General features: G+C 37.4%; 2 protein-coding genes and 1 long non-coding RNA gene across 8 annotated transcripts in view; 2 read left to right on the top strand and 1 right to left on the bottom strand.

The window, feature by feature from the left end:
* Window positions 1-3852: 3852 nt before the first annotated feature.
* On the bottom strand, window positions 3853-8068 carry LOC111450216. Of its 5 annotated transcripts, none has more exons than XR_002711771.1 (4): window positions 7886-8068; window positions 7199-7427; window positions 4079-4863; window positions 3853-3915 (listed from the first exon to the last, which is right to left on the bottom strand). It is a non-coding gene; the product is annotated as an uncharacterized LOC111450216 (long non-coding RNA). The 5 variants fall into 5 exon arrangements; XR_002711770.1 differs by having other exon boundaries at window positions 7199-7387; XR_002711772.1 differs by lacking the exon at window positions 7886-8068 and having other exon boundaries at window positions 4079-4322; window positions 4664-4863; window positions 7199-7878.
* A 786-nt stretch (window positions 8069-8854) lies between these two features.
* Window positions 8855-16618, top strand: LOC111450474 (solute carrier family 40 member 3, chloroplastic-like). The gene is made up of 14 exons (XM_023090640.1): window positions 8855-9481; window positions 10631-10865; window positions 10968-11031; window positions 11613-11737; window positions 11820-11909; window positions 12047-12226; window positions 12306-12380; window positions 12457-12558; window positions 13204-13321; window positions 13405-13551; window positions 14461-14567; window positions 14658-14771; window positions 14850-15143; window positions 16347-16618. Exons 1-14 carry the CDS (start codon window positions 9312-9314, stop codon window positions 16353-16355), a joined length of 1830 nt encoding a protein of 609 aa, XP_022946408.1. The 5' UTR covers window positions 8855-9311; the 3' UTR covers window positions 16356-16618.
* Window positions 16619-19485: 2867 nt separating this feature from the next.
* Window positions 19486-20108, top strand: part of LOC111450472 (tip elongation aberrant protein 1-like) — a 4811-nt gene continuing 4188 nt past the window's right edge. For both annotated transcript variants that reach the window (XM_023090639.1, XM_023090638.1), the window contains exon 1: window positions 19486-19879. In XM_023090639.1, the coding sequence (XP_022946407.1) occupies window positions 19850-19879 (30 nt within the window). In that variant the 5' untranslated portion in view covers window positions 19486-19849. The remainder of the gene's footprint in view (window positions 19880-20108) is intronic.

Here is a 20108-nt window from a genome sequence, read left to right as displayed (position 1 = left end):
AAATCTTAGTGGCACTAGCTCTTGATATAAAGGTCATCTGCTCTTTCTCCATCGGATTTAGAGCAAAGCTTTTTTCTTTCATTTTGACATTGAACAAGTCTTTGTCACTAACATCTCAGATCAAGCAGTGTTTATTCTCAAACAACATTTTATAGTCTTTATCAAGTAACTAACCAACACTTAGAGATTTTGATCAATTTTAGGTACAAATAAAATATCTGGAATAAATTTTGTACCTTCATAGCTTGTTCTTGACTTCCAAGTGTTCACCATTGTCAATCCTCACTCTCTTAACTTCAGTATCTCATAATTCCTCAAAAAATTTCATGTCATATGTTATATGATTTGTGCCCCCACTGTCAATCGACCAAATCTCGCTTGATTCTTTGCCTGAGAAACAAGTGAACACAAACAATTGATCTTCTTCTTCTTGATCAACTACCTGTGCATCTACTTCTTTCACCTGGCCTTTTGTCTTTGCAGATCATAGCTTCATGTCCAAGTTGATTGCATTTGGAGCATTTGGCGTTAGGTCTTCTTCAACACTTGTATGGTGGATGACCTTTCTTCTTACAATGGCGGCAAAGTGGATAGAGTTTTTTCAAACCTCCTCCTTTGTCTTCTGATAATTGGCAGATGAATCTCTATTCGTCGATTGGTCTTTTAAATTTTTCTTGTTTTTATACCTGTTGTTGTCCTGATGCTTAACAGGTAAGGCACCTTCAATCACCCCTCCTTGCCTCGTAGACCTCCTCTTCTCTTGTGCTTGTATAACATTCAAAAGCTCTGTAAGAGAAATCTTTGACAGGTCTTTGGTGTTCTCTAGAGTAGCAATGGTGGCTTTAAACTTCTCTGGAACAGTGACCAGTAGCTTTTCAACGATCCTGGAATCATTTAACACAGAACCAAACAATCTCCCCTTGTTGGCAATGCTGAGAAGTCTGTCAGAGTACTCTTTCACCGACTCAGACTCCTTCATCTTCTACAACTCGAAATCCCTAAACAGATTTAGGACTTTCACTCCACGAATCCTCTCATCTCCTTCATATTCAGCCTTGAGGTAATCCCAGATTTCATTTGCTGTTTTAAGGGACATTATTCGCATGAAGTTCATTTGAGATACGGCTGCAAATAGGCAAGCTTTTGCCTTTGACTTTCTTGTCTTCTTTTCCTTTTGTGCTTTGATTTGTGCTATACTAGGATTTGCTGAAAAATGGAAAGACATCGTAATTCTTTTCTATTACTTCCCAAAGATGAAAGGCCTCCAAATAAATCTTCATACGATCTCAAGTTTCAACACACAATCACCATATCTCATCATCAATCGTAACTAATTGAAATTTACCCTAATTTTCCAATCAGTACAAAACAATAAAATTTGTGGATCGAATTCGCAATATATATATATATATATATATATAATTTTGATTCTCGTGTAGGTATCTAAAAATGCGAAGGGGCAGAATCTAAGTAGAATACCTTATAAAACATCCAAATTCTTAATGGTGAACAACCATAGCCAGATTAGCCAGATTCTTCTTCTTGCGAACATCATATGTATCAAACGTCATTGAAAATTGCTCGCTGTAGACTAGTTGCCATTTGAGGAAGCATAATTGAACACTAATTCTGATGAGGATTTTTTAAGTCTCATTCCAACTCACTCTCGATTACGTATCAAAGTTTTCGATCCCTCTCTCGAAGTCTTAGAAAACTGTTTCAAAACTTTAAATAATGTTTATTGCAATCTTCAAATAATGTTTATTACGTTAATTTTTTAAAATTTTGAAATTAAAAACTAAGAGATTTATTATCAATTTTTTTTTTTTTAAAAAAAAAGTTTGGATACTTATTTGATACAAAATAGACATAAATCTCAAAATTAATACATCTTATCATTTTTCTTGTCTGCCAAATCTTCCCATGTTATTGGAGATCATCATCACTCTTGCAAAATAATCAATGATACTTACATACTTTTCCATCTCTACGACCTCAAATTATCTCTTATTGCAATGAGAAGTCCTTTACTTTTTAGGTTCCGCCAAACTTTAGCTTTATTGAGTCCCAAAAAATTTTAATTTGAGTTTAGGTCATATTATACGTATTAGAGTTATATATTAAGAATTATTAGATTAATTAAAGTTTTTTTTTTTTTTTTGGATTTTGGAGAAAATAAAAATTAATTAAAAAAAGAAAAAAAAAAGTATGAGACGGACGTGGCACAGTGTTAAGAATAAGAATTAGAATTCGGACCGAAGGTGTATTCTTATTGATATTCATAATGTTTAAATAAGATACATGCTACCAACTCATCCTACAAATAAGGAAAATATAAACTAATTAAATATTGAGAATAAAATAAAATATACTACTAACCAAATCATAAAACAAAGAAATATTAACTCATTACGAATATGTAAGATATATTCCATTACTAATTATTATAATATATTCTTCAAATATTATATCTAACACTCTCCCTCAAGTTGGAGAGTAAATGTCAATAACACCCAACTTTTCTTTGCTGATCATCTTGACACATTGGTTTGCCTTTTAGACTTCTCAAGAAATTATTGAATTTCCCAAAAAGATGCAAAACACATAAATAGACTGTCTTTTGATGTATCTCAGAACTTAAAGAGCTACTTCTTAATTTATGCATAAATGATCCGCTCTAGGATTGATAATTTGTTCCATTTAATTTGATTGGAACAAGTGAATATCCTGGCTAATTAGAGTGATGAATATAATAAGGATGTGTTAAATAAACATTCGAAGTTTTGAAGTTGGATAATAACACCAAGATCGGTGCTCTAGATCACTTGAGAGGTTGTGAAAGAAAATACGAACATCTTGTTTTGAGCTTGGTGAGAAATTTGAAGATGCTTATAACGTATTCTTGATATTGGATGATCGAGAAGAGTTTGCCAACCACAGTTCTCGGTCTAGTAGAATGATTGAGATTCGGAAGCAATGGCGATGGTTTGAAAGCTGTTGAAAGCAGGAAGTTGTGGTTATTGTGATACTCGATTGGATTTATCACGATGAAATTTATCACAATGGATGAACCGCAGCAGTAAAGGCTTCACTGATTTTGTTAAAGTTTGGCTCTAATATCAAACCCTAATTCAAGAAGAAATTTTAATATTTAAGAATATCAAAATCGGTGCTCTGATACCATGTTAAGAGTGAGAAATAGAATTGAGATCGAAGGTGTGTATTCTCATTGATATTCATAACGTTTAAATAGGATACAAGCTACCAACTAATACCTACAAATAATGAAAATATAAATTAATTAAATATTGAGAATAAAATAAAATATACTATTAATCAAATCATGAAGTAAAGAATATTAATAGATTATTATAATATATTATCCAAATATTATATCTCAATTCACCTCAAACAGAGTTGGGTTATTTTTTAAAAAATATTTTAAAAAATTCAACTCATCCATAATACAAATTTCATTAATAACTAAAGTTTAAATATTCAACATTTACAAGTCACAGTATATTCTTAATCTTTGTAAAAATAGAAAAAGGTTGGATCGGATTGTAACCATGTTTTCGAGTTGGTAGGATTGACCCGTCCAAAAAAAACTGTCAACCACAAGCTGAACTTGAGTTTTTGTTTTTCGAAAAATTTAATCTAGTCCAAGAAAAAAAAAAAAAGAAAAAACTAACATAATCTAACCTTAATTCAGCTTTTATGGTTTTAGTTGGTAGTCGAGTTATTAGGTTATAATATGAACACTCCTACCTAATATTTATATAATTTTATATAATTAATTATAGTAAGTTTATTTATAATTTTCTAAAATAGAAATAAAATTAACTAAGTTTATTTAAGCTCTATTAAAGTTGGAATTCTTTTTGTTCCATTTGCATATTCAAAGTGCCCATTTGACTGCAGAAGAGAGGGAGAAGAGAGATTTGATAAGGTATGCCAATTCATAATAATATTATTATTATCGTCGCCATTTCATGGGTTTAATTTAAATAATTAGACTAAATTAATCAAACTATCCGAAACTAATCATAAAGTTTAAAGATATTATTGAGACAATTACCGAGTTATCAAATATTTTTATTAATATAGTCAACTAGTAGATTTCAGCTCCCTTCTCAACCCAGAAGAATTCTGAACCGAGAAGAATGCAACTACTATCTCCATTTCTCTTGCTCTTCACCCTCTTTAATGCTGCAATAAACTCTACAAGGGCCCTTGACTTTAAAATTCAATCCGTCATTGTTGTTGACAAGTCGGGCAAAGGCAATTTCAAGACCATTCAAGCAGCCATCGACTCAGTTCCACTTAACAACAACAAATGGGTTAAGATTCAAGTCAATCCTGGTGTATACAGGTAATACAACACATGAATATGCCTAATTCTAGTGAGGTTTTGTTCTAATATGGTCATTTGTAGAGAAAAGGTGACGATCACGTCAAAAAAACCATTCATTTATCTACAAGGAGGTGACCGCAATACAACAATTATCACTTTCAATGACCATCAACAAACAGATACTAGCGCTACATTTAGTTCAATTGCTGATAACATTATTGTGAGAGGCATTACCTTTCAGGTATTACAGCTTCTATAAACTGAACTTAAAGCTTAGAAACGCATGAAAAGTATAAGTATAGTACACACCTAAGCAGTCAGAGAAGACTTTGATTGTTCAATCATTGATCATAATCTATCTTATTTGAATTGTTGCTTTTATGCTTGTGCTGCACGCAGAACTCCTTCAATCTGGCAAATGCTCCACAATTGTTTGTTCAAAGTGCTGAAACTTTCTATACACAAGCATTAGCTGCAAGAATCTACGGGGACAAATCGGCTTTTATCAGCTGTGGATTCAAGGGATTTCAAGACACATTATGGGATGTAAAAGGCCGTCATTATTTCAAAAGTTGTTACATTGAAGGTGCTATAGATTTCATCTTTGGTAATGGTCAATCAGTTTATGAGGTAATCGGTTCGACTTCTTTTTTCTGCAAATTGTCATTGGCGATGATGTTCTACTAATAACGATGATGTTCTACTAATAACACAATTGGAGAGACTAAAAATGCAGGGCTGCTTGATATATGTTAATGTTGGACTTCTCCCTGAAGTCAACCAAGGATACATTACTGCACAAGGTCGACAATCCGCAAAAGATCCGAGCGGATTTGTATTTAAACAATGCACCATAATGGGGTCGGGCAAAGCTTTTTTGGGGAGAGCATATGGTCCTTTTTCTAGAGTTGTATTCGAAGATACTAACATGGGGAACGTGGTAGCACCAGAGGGATGGAATGCCTGGAACTTCAGGGGCAAAGAGTAAGTTCACACCCCAAAAAGATGAAAAAAAGAAAAAAACTTTTGGAGTTCCAAATTTTATTGTCAGGTTCTAATTGGTGTTACATTATGTAGGAAAAATTTTATGTACATCGAGTTGAATAGTAGGGGGATAGGATCTTCCCCTTCCAAAAGGGTTCCATGGGCAAAGACGCAATCAGCCCCTTCCAAAGGGGTTTCATGGGCAAAGACGCAGGGAGCCTCACAACTAAACAGCTACTCCGTGGAATCCTTCATTAACCAAGATGGGTGGATTCCCAAACTCCTTTGAAACACTCTTATAATTGAACTCATGATGATTAGACTTTACTTGTATTAACTCACCCTGTCAATAAGTTTAGGGTGGTTTAGTTTCATATTTTCCTTCTACAAGCTGTATACAAATTTTATAGGAAATTTGTTTTGTGATTTGTGTTTCTTTTTCTGTTTCCAAGCTTTCTGTTCGGAAATGCTTCATTATAAAGAAAAAATGAAATTTGAGAACTCTATTCATGTTTCAAACCATGCAACATGTGATGTCCCGAATTGGTTGGGGAGGAGAACAAATCACCCTTTATAAGGGTGTGGAAACCTTCCCCTAACAGACGCATTTTAAAGCCTTGAGAGGAAGCCGGAAAGGGAAAGTCCAAAGAGGACAATATCTACTAGCGGTGGATCTGGGTCGTTACAAATGGTATCAGAGCCAGTCACCGAACAATGTGCCAACCTTCTCGTTGTTCCCTGAAGGGGGGTAGACACGAGGCGGTGTGCCAGTAAGGACGCTGGGCACCAAAGAGAGGTAGATTTGGGGGTGGTCCCACATCGATTGGATAAAGGAACGAGTGCCAACAAGGACGCTGGATCCCGAAGGGGGGTGGATTGTGATGTCCCACATTGGTTGGGGAGGAGAACAAATCACCCTTTATAAGGGTGTAGAAACCTTCCCCTAGTAGACACGTTTTAAAGCCTTGAGGGGAAGCCCAAAAGGGAAAGTCCACCCTTTATAAGAGTGTAGAAACCTTCCCTAGTAGACACGTTTTAAAGCCTTGAGGGGAAGTCCGAAAGGGAAAGTGAAAGTCCACCCTTTATAAGGGTGTAGAAACCTTCCCTAATAGACACGTTTTAAAGGCTTGAGGGGAAGTCTGAAAGGGAAAGCCCAAAGAGGACAATATCTGCTAGCGGTGGATTTGGGTCGTTACACAATATCTTTGAACGTTACTTAAGAATTAACTTCAATCTTTCTATAAAAGATAAAGATATCATTTAGGACATGAGTTCTCTCCGGGAGACACATAACTAGTAGTAGTTTTCCAGCACAGATTAGAACTCGCCTTGAAAAGAGTAATTACCGCTCTTTTAAAAGAACCATATGTCCTCTTATCATGAAATATTAAGGTTTTCATGCACAGATTTACTAAGGTCTCTCTTCTCTTTTCTTATTAGCAAAACTGGTTTCAAATGATTAAAAACATATTTCGAAAGAACCTGACAAAGATGAATTAAGCTATTTAAAAATCATTACCAAGCATGCTCCAACCTTCTTAAGATCTTTTTGTGATTCTTATCCCCTATTTTTTAAGGAATTTTTCAACACTTCATATCAGACCTTCCACATTAGGAATGTCCCAACTTTGAATCATCAAAATATTTACATACAAACTATATTCTAATAGCACATGATCTCAAGTATATCTCATCAACAATCCTAATTAATTGAAATTTACCCTAATTTTCCAATCAGTACAAAACAATGAAATTCGTGGATCCAATTCAGCCTAAAACCCCCTTTACGCTTCTGATTTCGATTCTCTATTTTTGTGTGGGTATCAAAAAATGCGAAATGGCAGAGTCTGAGTAGAGTACCTGATAAAACATCCAAATTCTTAATGGTGAACAGCCATAGCCAGATTCTTCTTATTGCAAACATCATACGCATCAAACGCCATTGAATTGCCCGCTGAAGAATGGTTGGCATTTGAGGAAGCAGAATCTAACACTACTTCTTATGAGGATTTTTCGAGCTTCATTCGAACTCACTAACGATTTCGGGCGCTGTATCAAAATTTTCAATACCTCTCAGAGTCACCAAAAACTGTTTCAAGAAAATGTAATCTTCTTTTTTCAAAACTTCATTAAGTGTGTGCTCAAATTTAATGCCAAGAACAACAAAAGCTAGAAAAAGAAAACTAAATTAATCCGTTTTGAAGTTGATCCTCTAAACTTTTACTAAACACTACACTCGAATGTTCTTCGAAACTGCTCCACTTTACCCCATCACGAGTGTTAATATAAATGAAAATGAAAAAGAGACCAAGTTAGATGACCTAACAAAGTAGAAATTCACAAAAGGACAGATGATCCACCTGATAGCGATACCAGCTAATTCTCATCAACAACCCTAACTAGTTAAAATTTTCCCTAATTTTCCAATCCACTAAAAAAAAAAAAAACAGAGATTCGTGGATCGAATTCAGCCAGAAAACACCATTACGCTTCTATTATCGAGACTGGAAATCTGAAAATGAAAAGTGGCAGAGTCTGAATAGTTACCTGAGAAAATATCCAGCTTCTTACCATGGATAGCCATAGCCAGATTCTTCGACTTGCGAACATATGCGACAAACGCCATTGATTTGTCCGCCGAAGATTGGTTCGCATTTGAGGAAGCAAAATCGAACCCTACTTCTGATTAAGAGGTTTTCGTTTATGCGATCTTTAAATTTTGAAATCTTAATAAAAATTAATTAGCTTATGAGATATAAATTAAAATTTTATATTCTAGATTTGACTAATTAAATATAAAATTGAAACTCTCTGAGATAGGACAAATGAACTCCGATGTTTACTAAGTGTGACAAAGATCCATGTAATGACATTGCTGAAGATAGTGACAACCATGATGATGTCATTGACTTTCAACAGTTCGGAGTTTGAACTCAATTAAAATATCGACGTGAAAAAAGAAAAAATAGTGACGGACAAAGCAGCCCATGAATAGAATGAGCTAGTTGTATAGGACTTTGCCGCTCATGATGGCTATCTCTATAACAGTTCGACTCACCGAGCAGATATTGTCTCTTTTGATTCATTACTTATCATCATTGGCCTCACAGTTTTAAAATAAGTCTACTCAAGATGGGACAAGATTCTGATAAAACCGACCAGAATTAAAAAAAAAAAAAAAAAGTCAATACAACCCATTTGAGAATTTAGTTCAAATAAACTTTGTTTTTATTAGACGTCAATCAGTCTAGTAAAATCTTATTGTGAAATTAAAAAACTAGCCATTGATAAATAAATAATTAATTAAAAATCTTTTTGTGAAATTAAAAAACTAGCCATTGATAAATAAATAATTAATTAAAAAAAAAAAAAAAAAAAAGCGAAGATATTTTTAAAAGAAGACAAAGCTTCAAGAACGATGACTCGATCAAATCAAGCGCTAGCCTCCACTACGAACTCCGATTAATTTCCATCTCAATTTCTATTGTAAACCATTTTACGGTATCTAAACGCTAAATTTCTAATGGCCCACGAACCCCCGAGTCTCCAAAGCACACCTAACTTGAGGCCTTAAGCGATCATACGCCACCCAGCCTTGAACTGTCCGCTGGTTGCTATTCATAACCAAAATCAGACGGTACAAAGATAAGGCTCTTTTCCGGCTTCTCTTCCACTCCCAAAACCATCAATAACCCACAAAATTTTATCAACCCAGATTGTTCGACAGGAATCAAATCGTGGGTTGCTTCGAAATTCAAGCATTTTCGATTACCCAACAGGATTTGAGTCGAGGGTTTTTGAAATTGGTAACGAAATCGTTTTGGGAATTGTTTTTCCATGTTCTTGAATAAAACCCAGTCGCTGATTTTTGCTTGAGGGGCTGCATGAGTGGGCGAAACTCCTTTTGTAGGCTCTTCAAGTTTGGGAGCTTGAACTGGAAGCAAAAGCGACAGCAACAGCAACAGCAGCAGCCATGGCTATTTGTTACACTCTCGCGCTCACTCAGACATACTCTTTCAGCTGTTTCAGATTTTCAATCCGTGAAGTTTCTTTATCGTGGCATTCTTCTCGAGTTCGCAATCGCTTCATTTCTTGCCGACGGTTGAAGAATCTGAATCAGGCTTGCATTTCTTCCAGCTCCAGGTAATTCCTATGACCGACGAAAAGGATTTATTGTAACATTATGATGTTCTTGTCTGATGGAATTGTTAGAGTGCAGCTGGATTTGTTGTCTGCTATACCTTAGCTTAGACGATCATTTAGCTGCTAAATGTTTCGGTTTGTTCATATAACAATTGATCCTGTGAGTTGGAATTTGAATGTCGTGGTTGGTGAAAGAGGACTTTGTGCAACTGATGTTCTTATCATGTTGAGATAATGAAAATACGGCAACTTAGGTCCAATGGGCATATCTCGTATATTTCTAGGAGATCCCACATTGGTTGGAGAGGAGAACGAAATATTTCTTATAGGGTGTGAAAACCTCTTCCTAATATATGCGTTTTAAAACTGTGAGGCTAACGGTGATATGTGATGTCCCACATTGGTTGGGGAGGAGAACAAACCACCATTTATAAGGGTGTGGAAACTTTTTCCTAGCAGACGCGTTTTAAAGCCTTGAGAGGAAGCCCGAAAGGGAAAGCCCAAAAAGGACAATATCTGCTAGCGGTGGATCTGGGCCGTTACACGATATGTAACGGGTCAAAGCGGACAATATCTGCTACCGATAAACTTGGGCTATTACAAATGGTATTGGAACAAGACACCGAGCGGTGTGCCATTGAGGATACTGGGCTCGCAAGGGGGTAGATTATGAGATCTCACATTGATTGGAGAGAAGAACGAATCATTTCTTATAGGGTGTGGAAACCTTTCCCTAATAGACGTGTTTTAAAACTGTGAGGCTGATGGTGATATGTAACGAGCCAAAGCAGACAATATTTGAGCGATGAACTTGAGCTATTACAAATGGTATTAGAGCAAGACAGCGAGCGGTGTGCCAGCGAGGATGCTGGGACCCCAAGGGGGTGGAGTATGAGATCTCACATTGGTTGGAGAGGAAAACGAAACATTTCTTATAGGGTGTGGAAATCTCTCCCTAATAGACGCGTTTTAAAACTGTGAGGCTGACGGCAATACGACAATATCTGCTAGCGGTGAGCTTAGGCTATTACAATCTTCAAACTCCGAAACATTTGTGCTCACCAATTCCCTTTAGTTAATCTTGAAATATTGCTTTCTTGTTGGAATTTATGATCAAAATCCCTCTCTACTGGAATTTTTTGGCTTCAGGCTTCAGAGAGTCATTTCGAAATGTTCGATAACCAACTCCGATGTAAAACTCGATCAAGTTTCTGTGGAAGATGATGTTCAAGAAGCTTTATCTTCTGTAGAAGCTGATTGTTCACTTTCAATCGTACAATTGAATTCTGGATTCCTGGAGGCTGATACATTGACTCTACAAACAGAACCTTTGGGTTTATTGACCGAACGAACTTATGTCGATAGTCTTTTGACAACTTTGCCTGTATGCTGCCTTGGTTATTTCTCCTTCTCTATGATTTAATGTAATTGACTTTTATGATGGAAGAAGATAGTAATTAAATCAACTCTGGTTCTGTAATTGTAGGTTTTATCTGAGGGGGAGCAGAATGTGCTTGCGGCAACTCCAGCTCATCCTGCTGCATTGTACGGTAAGAACCTTCCGAAATTTTGATACTGATATGTGAGATCCCACATGGTTGGGGAGGAGAACGAAGCATTCTTTATAAGGGTGTGGAAACCTCTCCCTAGCAAGACGTGTTTTAAAACATTGAGAGGAAGCCCAAAGAGGACAATATCCGCTAGTGGTGGGCTTGGACTGTTACAAATGGTATCAGAGCTAGACACCGAGCGATGTGCTAGCAAGGATGTTGGGCTCCGAAGGGGAGTGGATTGGGGAGTCCCACATCGATTGGAGAAGGGAACGGGTGCGAGCAAGGACGTTGGGTCCGAAGGGAGTGGATTGTGAGATCCCACATCGGTTAGAGAGGAGACTAAAACATTCTTTAAAAACCTTGAGGGAAAACTCGAAAGAGAAAGCCCAAAGAGGACAATATCTGCTAGCGGTGGGCTTGGACCGTTACATAGTGCTAGAGATATCTCAATGTCCACTAGCGGTGGGCTTGGAATGTTTCAGCCCTTGTATGACAACGATACTTGTAGATGTGAACTATAAGGCCTTTTTCGATCCTGGTGGTTGTTCCCAACCATAAATAATGCTTCTATCTTACAGCTTTATACGCCACATGTATTGCGGGCAATTTGGTAGAACAGCTTTGGAATTTTGCTTGGCCTTCTGCCATTGCATTGCTTCATCACAGTCTTCTTCCAGTTGCAGTTATGGGGTTCTTTACAAAGGTAACTAGCTGTTCGTCGAGGTAAAACATTTTGATTTACGATGCAAAAGAAACGCTTTCTAATATGTTAAAAGTGTTAACAGCTTGCATTAATAGTCGGAGGTCCGTTGGTCGGGAAGTTTATGGATAATTTTCCGAGAGTACCTGCATACACTTGCCTGAATTGTGTTCAGGTAGGTCCATTCAAATATGCTTAATATAAGAAGTCAAATATTCGAGCACGCATGGAACTTAACTAGCCAAAGCCGTAACACTCGACTTGAATATGGTCTGGTTTTTGTTAAATTTAAGGTTTCTCTGTTTTCTTCAGGCTGCTGCTCAATTGCTATCTGCTTCAATGGTAATTTATGCCCATTCTATTCCACATTCTGCTGCATCATCATCCATACTTCTTCAGCCTTGGTTTATTACCCTGATTTTTGCTGGTGCCATAGAGAGGCTATCTGGAATAGCCTTGGGGGTTGCTATGGAGCGTGATTGGGTCGTCTTGGTACGTTCATTTTTAAATTATTTGTGTCCTTGTTATTCAAGATGTATCGCTAAAACTAGCGTTCTAATTCCACGTACAGTTAGCCGGAATCAATCGACCTATCGCACTTGCAGAAGCTAATGCTGTTCTTAATCGAATTGACCTTCTCTGTGAGGTAAATGGGCCTTCTGAGATCAACTTTTTTTTTTCCAGATCCTTGTGATCTTGATTTTCTGTTTGTTAATCTGCAGATAGCTGGAGCATCTTTATTTGGCATTATCCTTTCCAAGTATGATCCAGTAACTTGCTTGAAGTTCGCTGCGGGTTTAATGTTATGGTCCTTGCCCGTCGTGGTAATTACTCGTTCCCGTGCTAACTAAATACGGTTAGGAATCATAGACCTTCACAATGGTATGATATTGTCCACTTTGAGCATAAGCTCTCATGAGGCCTCATACCAATGGAGATGTATTCTTTACTTATAAACCCATGATCATTCCCTAAATTAGCCAAGGTGGGACTCCCTCCCAACAATCCTGAACAATCCTCCCCTCGAACAAAGTACACTATAGAGCCTCCCTTGAGGCCTATGGAGCCCTCGAATAGCCTCCGTTAATCGAGGCTCGACTTCTTCTCTAAAGCTCAAACAAAGTACACCCTTTGTTCAAGACTTGAGTCACTTTTGACTCAACCTTCGAGACTCACAACTTCTTTGTTCAACATTTGAAGATTCTATTGACATGGCTAAGTTAAGGGTATGACTCTGATACCATGTTAGGAATCACGGACCTCCACAATAGTATGTTATTGTCCACTTTGAGCATAAGCTCGAGGCTTTGCTTTGGGCTTCCCCAAAAGACCTCATACCAATGGAGATGTATTCCTTATAAACCTATGATCATTTTCTAAATTAGCCAACGTGGGACCCCCTCCCAACAATCCTCTAACAGATACTTCTTGAGAAATGAGTTTGTTAATTGTTACACGTGTTTTATCAGGTTCTACTTACCTGGCTAACGAACCAACTCTCCACCGGTGTTCTTGATCGAGCAAAATGTTCGCAAACTTCTTGTGGCAATCCCACTGAAGTAACTTCACCTAGCGCTGAGAGTATAAGTAAACCTTCACAGACTGTTATGTAATTTAATCAAAGGTCGTTCTGATAGTTTTTCTAATGATATCATTTATTGTGCTTTCAGTGGATGTGGGTGTAGAAGTTATTAAAAATGGATGGATGGAGTATTTACAGCAACCAGTTCTTCCTGCTAGCCTTGCCTATGTGCTTCTCTACTTCAATGCTGTTCTTGCTCCAGGCAGTTTGATGACAGCATTTTTAACTCAACAAGGTATGTTTACGACTTACTTGATATGATTATTATATTTTAAAATTTGTCGTTCGAAGAATATGTAGCTTCAACGTGCACCCACCTCGTATAGAACCATTAGCTCTGTTGTTCATATAAATCATTGAAAATTTGCATTACATCAAATAATTTAGTTCCATGGTCCTTAGAAAGTTGAAAATTTGCATTACATCAAATAATTTAGTTCCATGGTCCTTAGAAAGTTAATGGATTCTAACATGACTACAACAACTACTGTAACAACTCAAGCCCACTGCTAGCAGATATTGTCCGCTTTGGGTTTTCCCTTTCGGGCTTTCCCTCAAGGTTTCTAAAACACATTTGCTAAGGAGAGGTTTTCACACCCTATTAAAGAATGCTTCGTTCTCCTTCTGAACTGATGTGAGATCTCACAATTCATCCCCCGTCGAGGCCCAGCGTCCGCACTGGCACTAGTTCCCTTCTCTAATCGATATGGGACCCCCCCAGTCCACCCCCTTTGAGACTCAACATCCTTGTTGCCACATCGCCTCGTGTCCACCCCCCTTTGAGGCTCAACCTCCTTGCTGACACATCGCCCCGTGTCTGGCTCTAATACCATTTGTAACAGCCCAAGTCCACCGCTAGCAGATATTGTTCTCTTTGGATTTTCTCTTTCGGGCTTCCCCTCAAGGTTTTTAAAACGCGCCCGCTAGGAAAAGGTTTCCGCACCCTTATAAAAATATTTCGTTCTCCTCCCCAACATATGTGGGATCTCACAACAATGCTACTAAAAGCCCCTCCCCCCAGAAAGAGAGAGAGAAAAAAAACAAAAACCATACACCAATACTCCATTTAGAACTCGTGTTCCAGCAAAAATTATGTTTATTCTTTGACTTGCTCTCTGAAACTTTTGGTTGGTTAAACTTACAGGTCTTAGTCCATCAATAATTGGCGGTTTTAGTGGATTATGTGCTTTCATGGGTGTTACTGCAACCTTTGTATCAGCAAATTTGGTCAGACAATTCGGAATTTTTAAGGTTATATTTTCTTCTATGTTTGTTCTTGTAATTCCATGCTGTTCTATATTTTGATTGTAGTCTCATGCACTTCCTAGTTCCATTTTTCAGGCTGGAGCAGTTGGATTAATATTTCAAGCTGCACTTCTAACAGTTGCTGTTGCTGTGTACTGGAGCGGTCCTCTTTCCCGGCAGAGCGCTCTTCTTTTCTTCTTATCTATGATCGTAAGAATCTAACGACCTGATTCATCTTGTGTATTGGACGTTACCGAACCCTTAACGTTCTAATTGTCCTATATGCAGGTATTATCAAGGCTGGGACACATGTCGTATGATGTCGTGGGGCAACAGATTCTTCAAACCGGGATACCATCATCGAAAACGAACCTCATTGCATCAACTGAGGTCTCAGTTGCTAGTTTAGCAGAGTCTATAATGTTGGGAGTTGCAATAATTGCAAACGATACTTCGCATTTTGGATTTCTAGCGATGCTATCACTTCTGGCTGTTGTTGGAGCTGCAGTGATGTTCTGCCACTGGTTGTTGAATCCAACTGATGAACAAAGAAAACTTTTCTCTTTCAGCTCTTCCTTTGAGGTACGTACGCTAAAACTCGTTATGTAAACAACGGTGCACGTTGCAGTTCCAATCTAGAACTCGTTATGAAAAATATGCTCAGCTAAAACAAGATGCCCTTTTCAATCTAGAAGGATCGACGAAATGTCGTGCCTCTATAGATACGGGTCGATATTGGGTATGTAAATAGGTCTTTTGTTGTCAACCAGAGAATTGAGATTCTTGTCTTTAACTCTTAACGAACGGGTTAGTGGTCTCTGGCCAACTAAATGTAGTCTCTGGCCAACTAAATGTAGTAGGGTCAGATAATTGTTGTAACAGCTCAAGTCTACTGTTAGCGCATATTATTTTCTTTGGGCTTTTCCTTTCGGGCTTTCCTTCAAAGTTTTTAAAACACGTTTTTTAGAGAGAGTTTTCCACTCTTATAAAGAATGCTTTGTTCTCCTCCTCAACCGATGTGGGATCTCACAATCCACCTCCTTTTGGGGTCTAGCGTCCTCGCTGACACTCGTTCCTTTCTCTAATCGACGTGAGACCTTCAAATCCACCCTCTTTCGGGGCTCAGCGTCTTTGCTGGCACACTGCCTCATGTCCACCTCCCTTCGGGGTTCAGCCTTCTCGTTGGCACATTGCCCAGTGTCTAACTCTGATACCATTTGTAATGGTCCAAGCCCACCGCTAGCAAATATTGTCCTTTTTGGGCTTTCCCTGTCAGGCTTTATCTCTGCTAGAGAGAGATCTCCACACCCTTTTAAAGAATTTTTCGATCTCCTCTCCAACGAATGTGGGATCCTCCAGTCCACCTTGCTTCGGGGCCCAACGTCCTTGCTAGCATACTGCCTCATGTCCACCCCCTTCGGGGCTCAACCTCATCGCTGACACATCATCCAGTGTCTAGCTCTGATACCATTTGTAGCGGCCCAAGCCCACCACTAGTAAATACTGTCCTCTTTGGGTTTTCCCTTTCGGGCTTCCTCCAAGGTGTTTAAAACGCGTCTATTAGAGAGAAGTTTCCACACTCTTCTAAAAAATGGTTCGTTCTTCTCTCCAACCGATGTGGAATCTCACAATTATCGTGTGAGATTAGTTGAAATGCTCACACGCTAGCCAAACACTTACTAATACAAAAGCAAAATCATTTTTTATCATTTGCAAGTAACTTGGAGATGAGGATTATTGTTTAATGTTGCCTGACAATTCATTCAATTCATTCAATGTTGGCAGATGCCCTGATGCTAAAGCTATGCTTGACATAAGCTGGAGCTGTTGGATTCTTGATACATAGGACACAAATTAATATGTAAGTTGTGGAGGGTCAAGCTCATACTATCCTCTCTTTCATGTGCTCATATTTATTTTGTGGGTAAATGAATACACAATGAAATGAAATTAACCCGCCACCACATATTTCAAATGCTAGACTAGATTCATCATATATTCTGACATTGTACATACATTTCCTGTTCATCTTGTAAAGCAATCACTTCATTTAGTTTTCCTTCTATGCTGTTAGAGAATCTTTTACTGAACCGCTCACTGTTAGTTGATATTATATGCTTTGGCTCGTTACATATCACCATCGGCCTCACGATTTTAAAATGCGTCTGCTAGGGAGAGGTTTCTACACACTTATAAGAAATGCTATGTTTCTCACTTCAACCGGTGTGGAATTTCACAATCCACCCCCTTGGAGGCTACATTCGGTGTCCAGCTTTGTAAAATGTAACAGCTTAAGCCCACTGCTAGTAAATATTGTCTGCTTGGGCCTGTTACATATTGTCGTTGACTAGACATGTTTTAAAACTATGAGGCTAACGACGATACATAACAGGCCAAAGCGGACAATATTTACTAGCAATAGGCTTGGGCTGTTATACATTGGATTGTGAGATCCCACATCGGTTGGAGAGGAGAATGAAGCATTCCTTATAAGGGTGTGGAAACCTCTCCCTAGTAGACGCGTTTTAAAACACGTAACGGATCAAATCAGACAATATCTACTAGCGATAGGCTTGAGCTTGAATGTTCCATGTTCTTCATTTCATTCTTGCCCTACTTGTCCTTGCTCATTGTGGCATTTATTGGTGGGGGGGCTGCCTCATTCAAAGCCATTTACCTTATGGGTTAGCTTTTTCTTTTTTCCACTCAGTTTCCTTTCACCAGCCAGGTTAAAGAGGCTCAGATGACACTGCTAGTGATAGAAAAAGGAAGGGTCAGTCTATTCTCCTTTGTGCAATGGAATCTTCTTTTTTTGCTATATTCTTTGAAACCCATGCCTTCAACTTAACCACTATCTCGACCCCAATTCGAGTTTAGAGTCCAAACATGTTAGTTCTGCTCGGTCTTCTTCGATCTGAAACTAAATTGATTGAAGTAGACAAGATAGATGTAACCATTCACTAAACCACCAAATACCGTCCGAAATAGAAAAACATCAATCTTCTTGTCGAATCTATATCGACATCACATCATCTCTCAAATTTTGTAGATGGAAAATGACCATTGATGTCGAGTATGCATTGACGTGTTAGAACCAAGACCTTATTTTCTCATGGGAGGCACAAATTATGTGGGTACTTTTGCTTTTCGTATTTAACCCTAAATATTTTCTTGTCGTCAAAAGAATATCTTATTCATGGATAAATTATGACAAAAGTCGAATCTATAATAGATTAAGCTTACCGCTAGCCGATATTGTCCTTTTTGGGATTTTCCTCTGGGAAAACATGTCTAGAGAGAAGTTTTCACACCTTTGAATGTTTCATTCTCTCTTAAGTGGAGTCTCACAATCCATCCTCCTTGGGTGTCTACATCATCACTGGCACACCAAATGGTACCAGGGCTAGACATTGGACGGTGTGCCAACGACGATGTTAGCCTCCAAACGATGGATTGTGAGATCTCACATCAATTGGAAAGGAAAACGAAGTATTTCTTATAACGGTGTAGAAACCTCTCCCGAATAGACGTGTTTTAAAACTTTAAGAGAAAGCCCAGAAGGAAAAACCTAAAGAAGATGACGTCTGTTAGCAATGAGTTTGAACTATTACATAATCGATTTTCAAGAAAACAATCAGTTCAAGAATTGATTCAAAGAGCCTAGAGTCAAGAACACATCGGTAAACTCGACTCTTTTCTAATTTGAAGCTAAGTTAACTGAATTGGTCAAAGTAGACCAGATATATCAAACCTTGCAGAAACTACAATGGCTTTTTAGTTTCGAAGTCCCAAGCACAAAAGCCAAGAAGTAGAAATCTTTGTGAACCTAAGTGCGTGCATTGGCCGTTGGGCAGCAGCAGCGGCTCGTAGAGGTCACGCAGCACTTGGCCTCGTAAGCCTACAAAGGCTCACCATAGCCGCAGCCATGTTCGCACGTGCACCTTTTTCCTAACTTTTCCTAATTATTTATTTATTTTCAAATTTTTCCAATTTTAAATTTTTTTTATCGTCTCTTTAATTAATTTATATATATCTTTATATTTTAAATTTCATTGGACTAAATAATCGAAAAATTAAAATAAAATATGCAATAAAAATACAGAAATTGAATAAATAAAATTTCCTTTATTGATTTGACGATATTATTAGTTAAAACAAAATACACGTGGACGATTCCTAAAAAGTCAAATTACGTAATTGCCTTGTCGATTAATTTTAATATTTTTTAATAATATAAATAAATAAATATATATATATATATATATATATATATATATATATAAAGGAGTTGCTTTAGAGTTCCTTTAATATTTTATGAGTGAAAAAGTGGATTCTTTCTTTCTCAAAGTTTGGAATGAATATTTTGTTGTGGTTTTAATTTTATTAAAAAAAATTACAATTATTTTTAACAAAAATATTATTTTAGTCTAAAAATTTGATTAAACATATGTTTTTTTTTTTTTTTTAAGAATTATGCTTTAAAATATTATTTTTAAATTTAGTTGTTTTATCCGTCTACGTTCTTTGGAGCCTTGTTCTTCGGGGTCAAGAAACTCCTAATACTTTTAAATTGAATCTTGTCTCTAGTAAGACGTGCCATCTTAATGCACGGGATAGTTAAGAAGAATTTTCACTCCTACTGAACTGACCTTCGGTATAAAAGGAAGCGAAGCTCGGTATAATAGTTTAAGTCTACCGCTAGCAAAAATTGTTCATTTGGCCCGTTATGTATCACCGTCAGCCTTACAGTTTTAAAACGTATTTGAAAGTGAGAGATTTCCACACCTTTGTAAAGAATAATTCTTAGGAGCCTAACGGACTTACTAGCGTTCAGTTTGAGGCAATCAAAACAAAACAGCATCCCTCTTCCCAAAACTAGAAAGATAAAAGAATTTCTTGGCCACTCTGTTACAAAGCCCAACGCCCCATGTTTACCCCCAAAAAACACCCTCGAGAAAACACATTTCTAGATCAACATCAATGGGTGCCTTGAAAATTGAGTTTTTGGTTATGCTGTCTCTGTTTCTTTCTTTGTTTCTCTCTCTCTCTCCCATCTCTGTTCTTCATTTCTAGAGAGAGAGAGAGAGAGCTTTCTTTCCCATTTCCATCAATCCCCATATCATGTGACCATTTTTTAATCTCTCTTCTTCAACAAAAGAAGAGAAAAAAAAGGAACCCCGAAACCCGAAACACCCTCTTCATCATTTCCCATAATCCAATGCTCCCCCTCCACTTTGTTCATCATTTTTAGATAGACAATTTGTGAAAGAAAATGATTTTTTTTTTTTATGGAAATCTGTCTCTTTCTCTATCTACAGGTACTTTCTCAATGACATTACATCACTAACTTGTTATTAACACCTTATGTTTGAATTCTATTGTGTATTTATATGTCTACTCAGCTCCCCGACTCATGTGCCTATTAGGTGTTTGATAAAATGCCTAAGTGAAAAAAAGTGTCTCATTTTCGTTTCTTAGTGAAAAAAAGTGTCTCATTTTCGTTTCTTTTTTTTTTTTTTTTTTTTTTTTTTTTTTTTTTTTTTTTTT

The sequence above is a fragment of the Cucurbita moschata genome, unplaced genomic scaffold (assembly GCF_002738365.1).
Source record: "Cucurbita moschata cultivar Rifu unplaced genomic scaffold, Cmos_1.0 Cmo_Scf00012, whole genome shotgun sequence".
Lineage (NCBI taxonomy): Eukaryota > Viridiplantae > Streptophyta > Magnoliopsida > Cucurbitales > Cucurbitaceae > Cucurbita > Cucurbita moschata.
The sequence above is the reverse complement of the archived record's forward strand: the minus strand, read 5'-3'. Positions and strand labels throughout refer to the sequence as shown.

What these genes read in the sequence shown, in the direction of transcription:
- LOC111450474 (XM_023090640.1), top strand. Translation starts at nt 9,312, where the DNA reads ATGGCTATTTGTTACACTCTCGCGCTCACTCAGACATACTCTTTCAGC. An exon ending in TATGGTCCTTGCCCGTCGTG is followed by an intron (nt 12,559 to 13,203) that starts GTAATTACTCGT and finishes GTGTTTTATCAG; the next exon opens with GTTCTACTTACCTGGCTAAC. An exon ending in AGCATTTTTAACTCAACAAG is followed by an intron (nt 13,552 to 14,460) that starts GTATGTTTACGA and finishes TTAAACTTACAG; the next exon opens with GTCTTAGTCCATCAATAATT.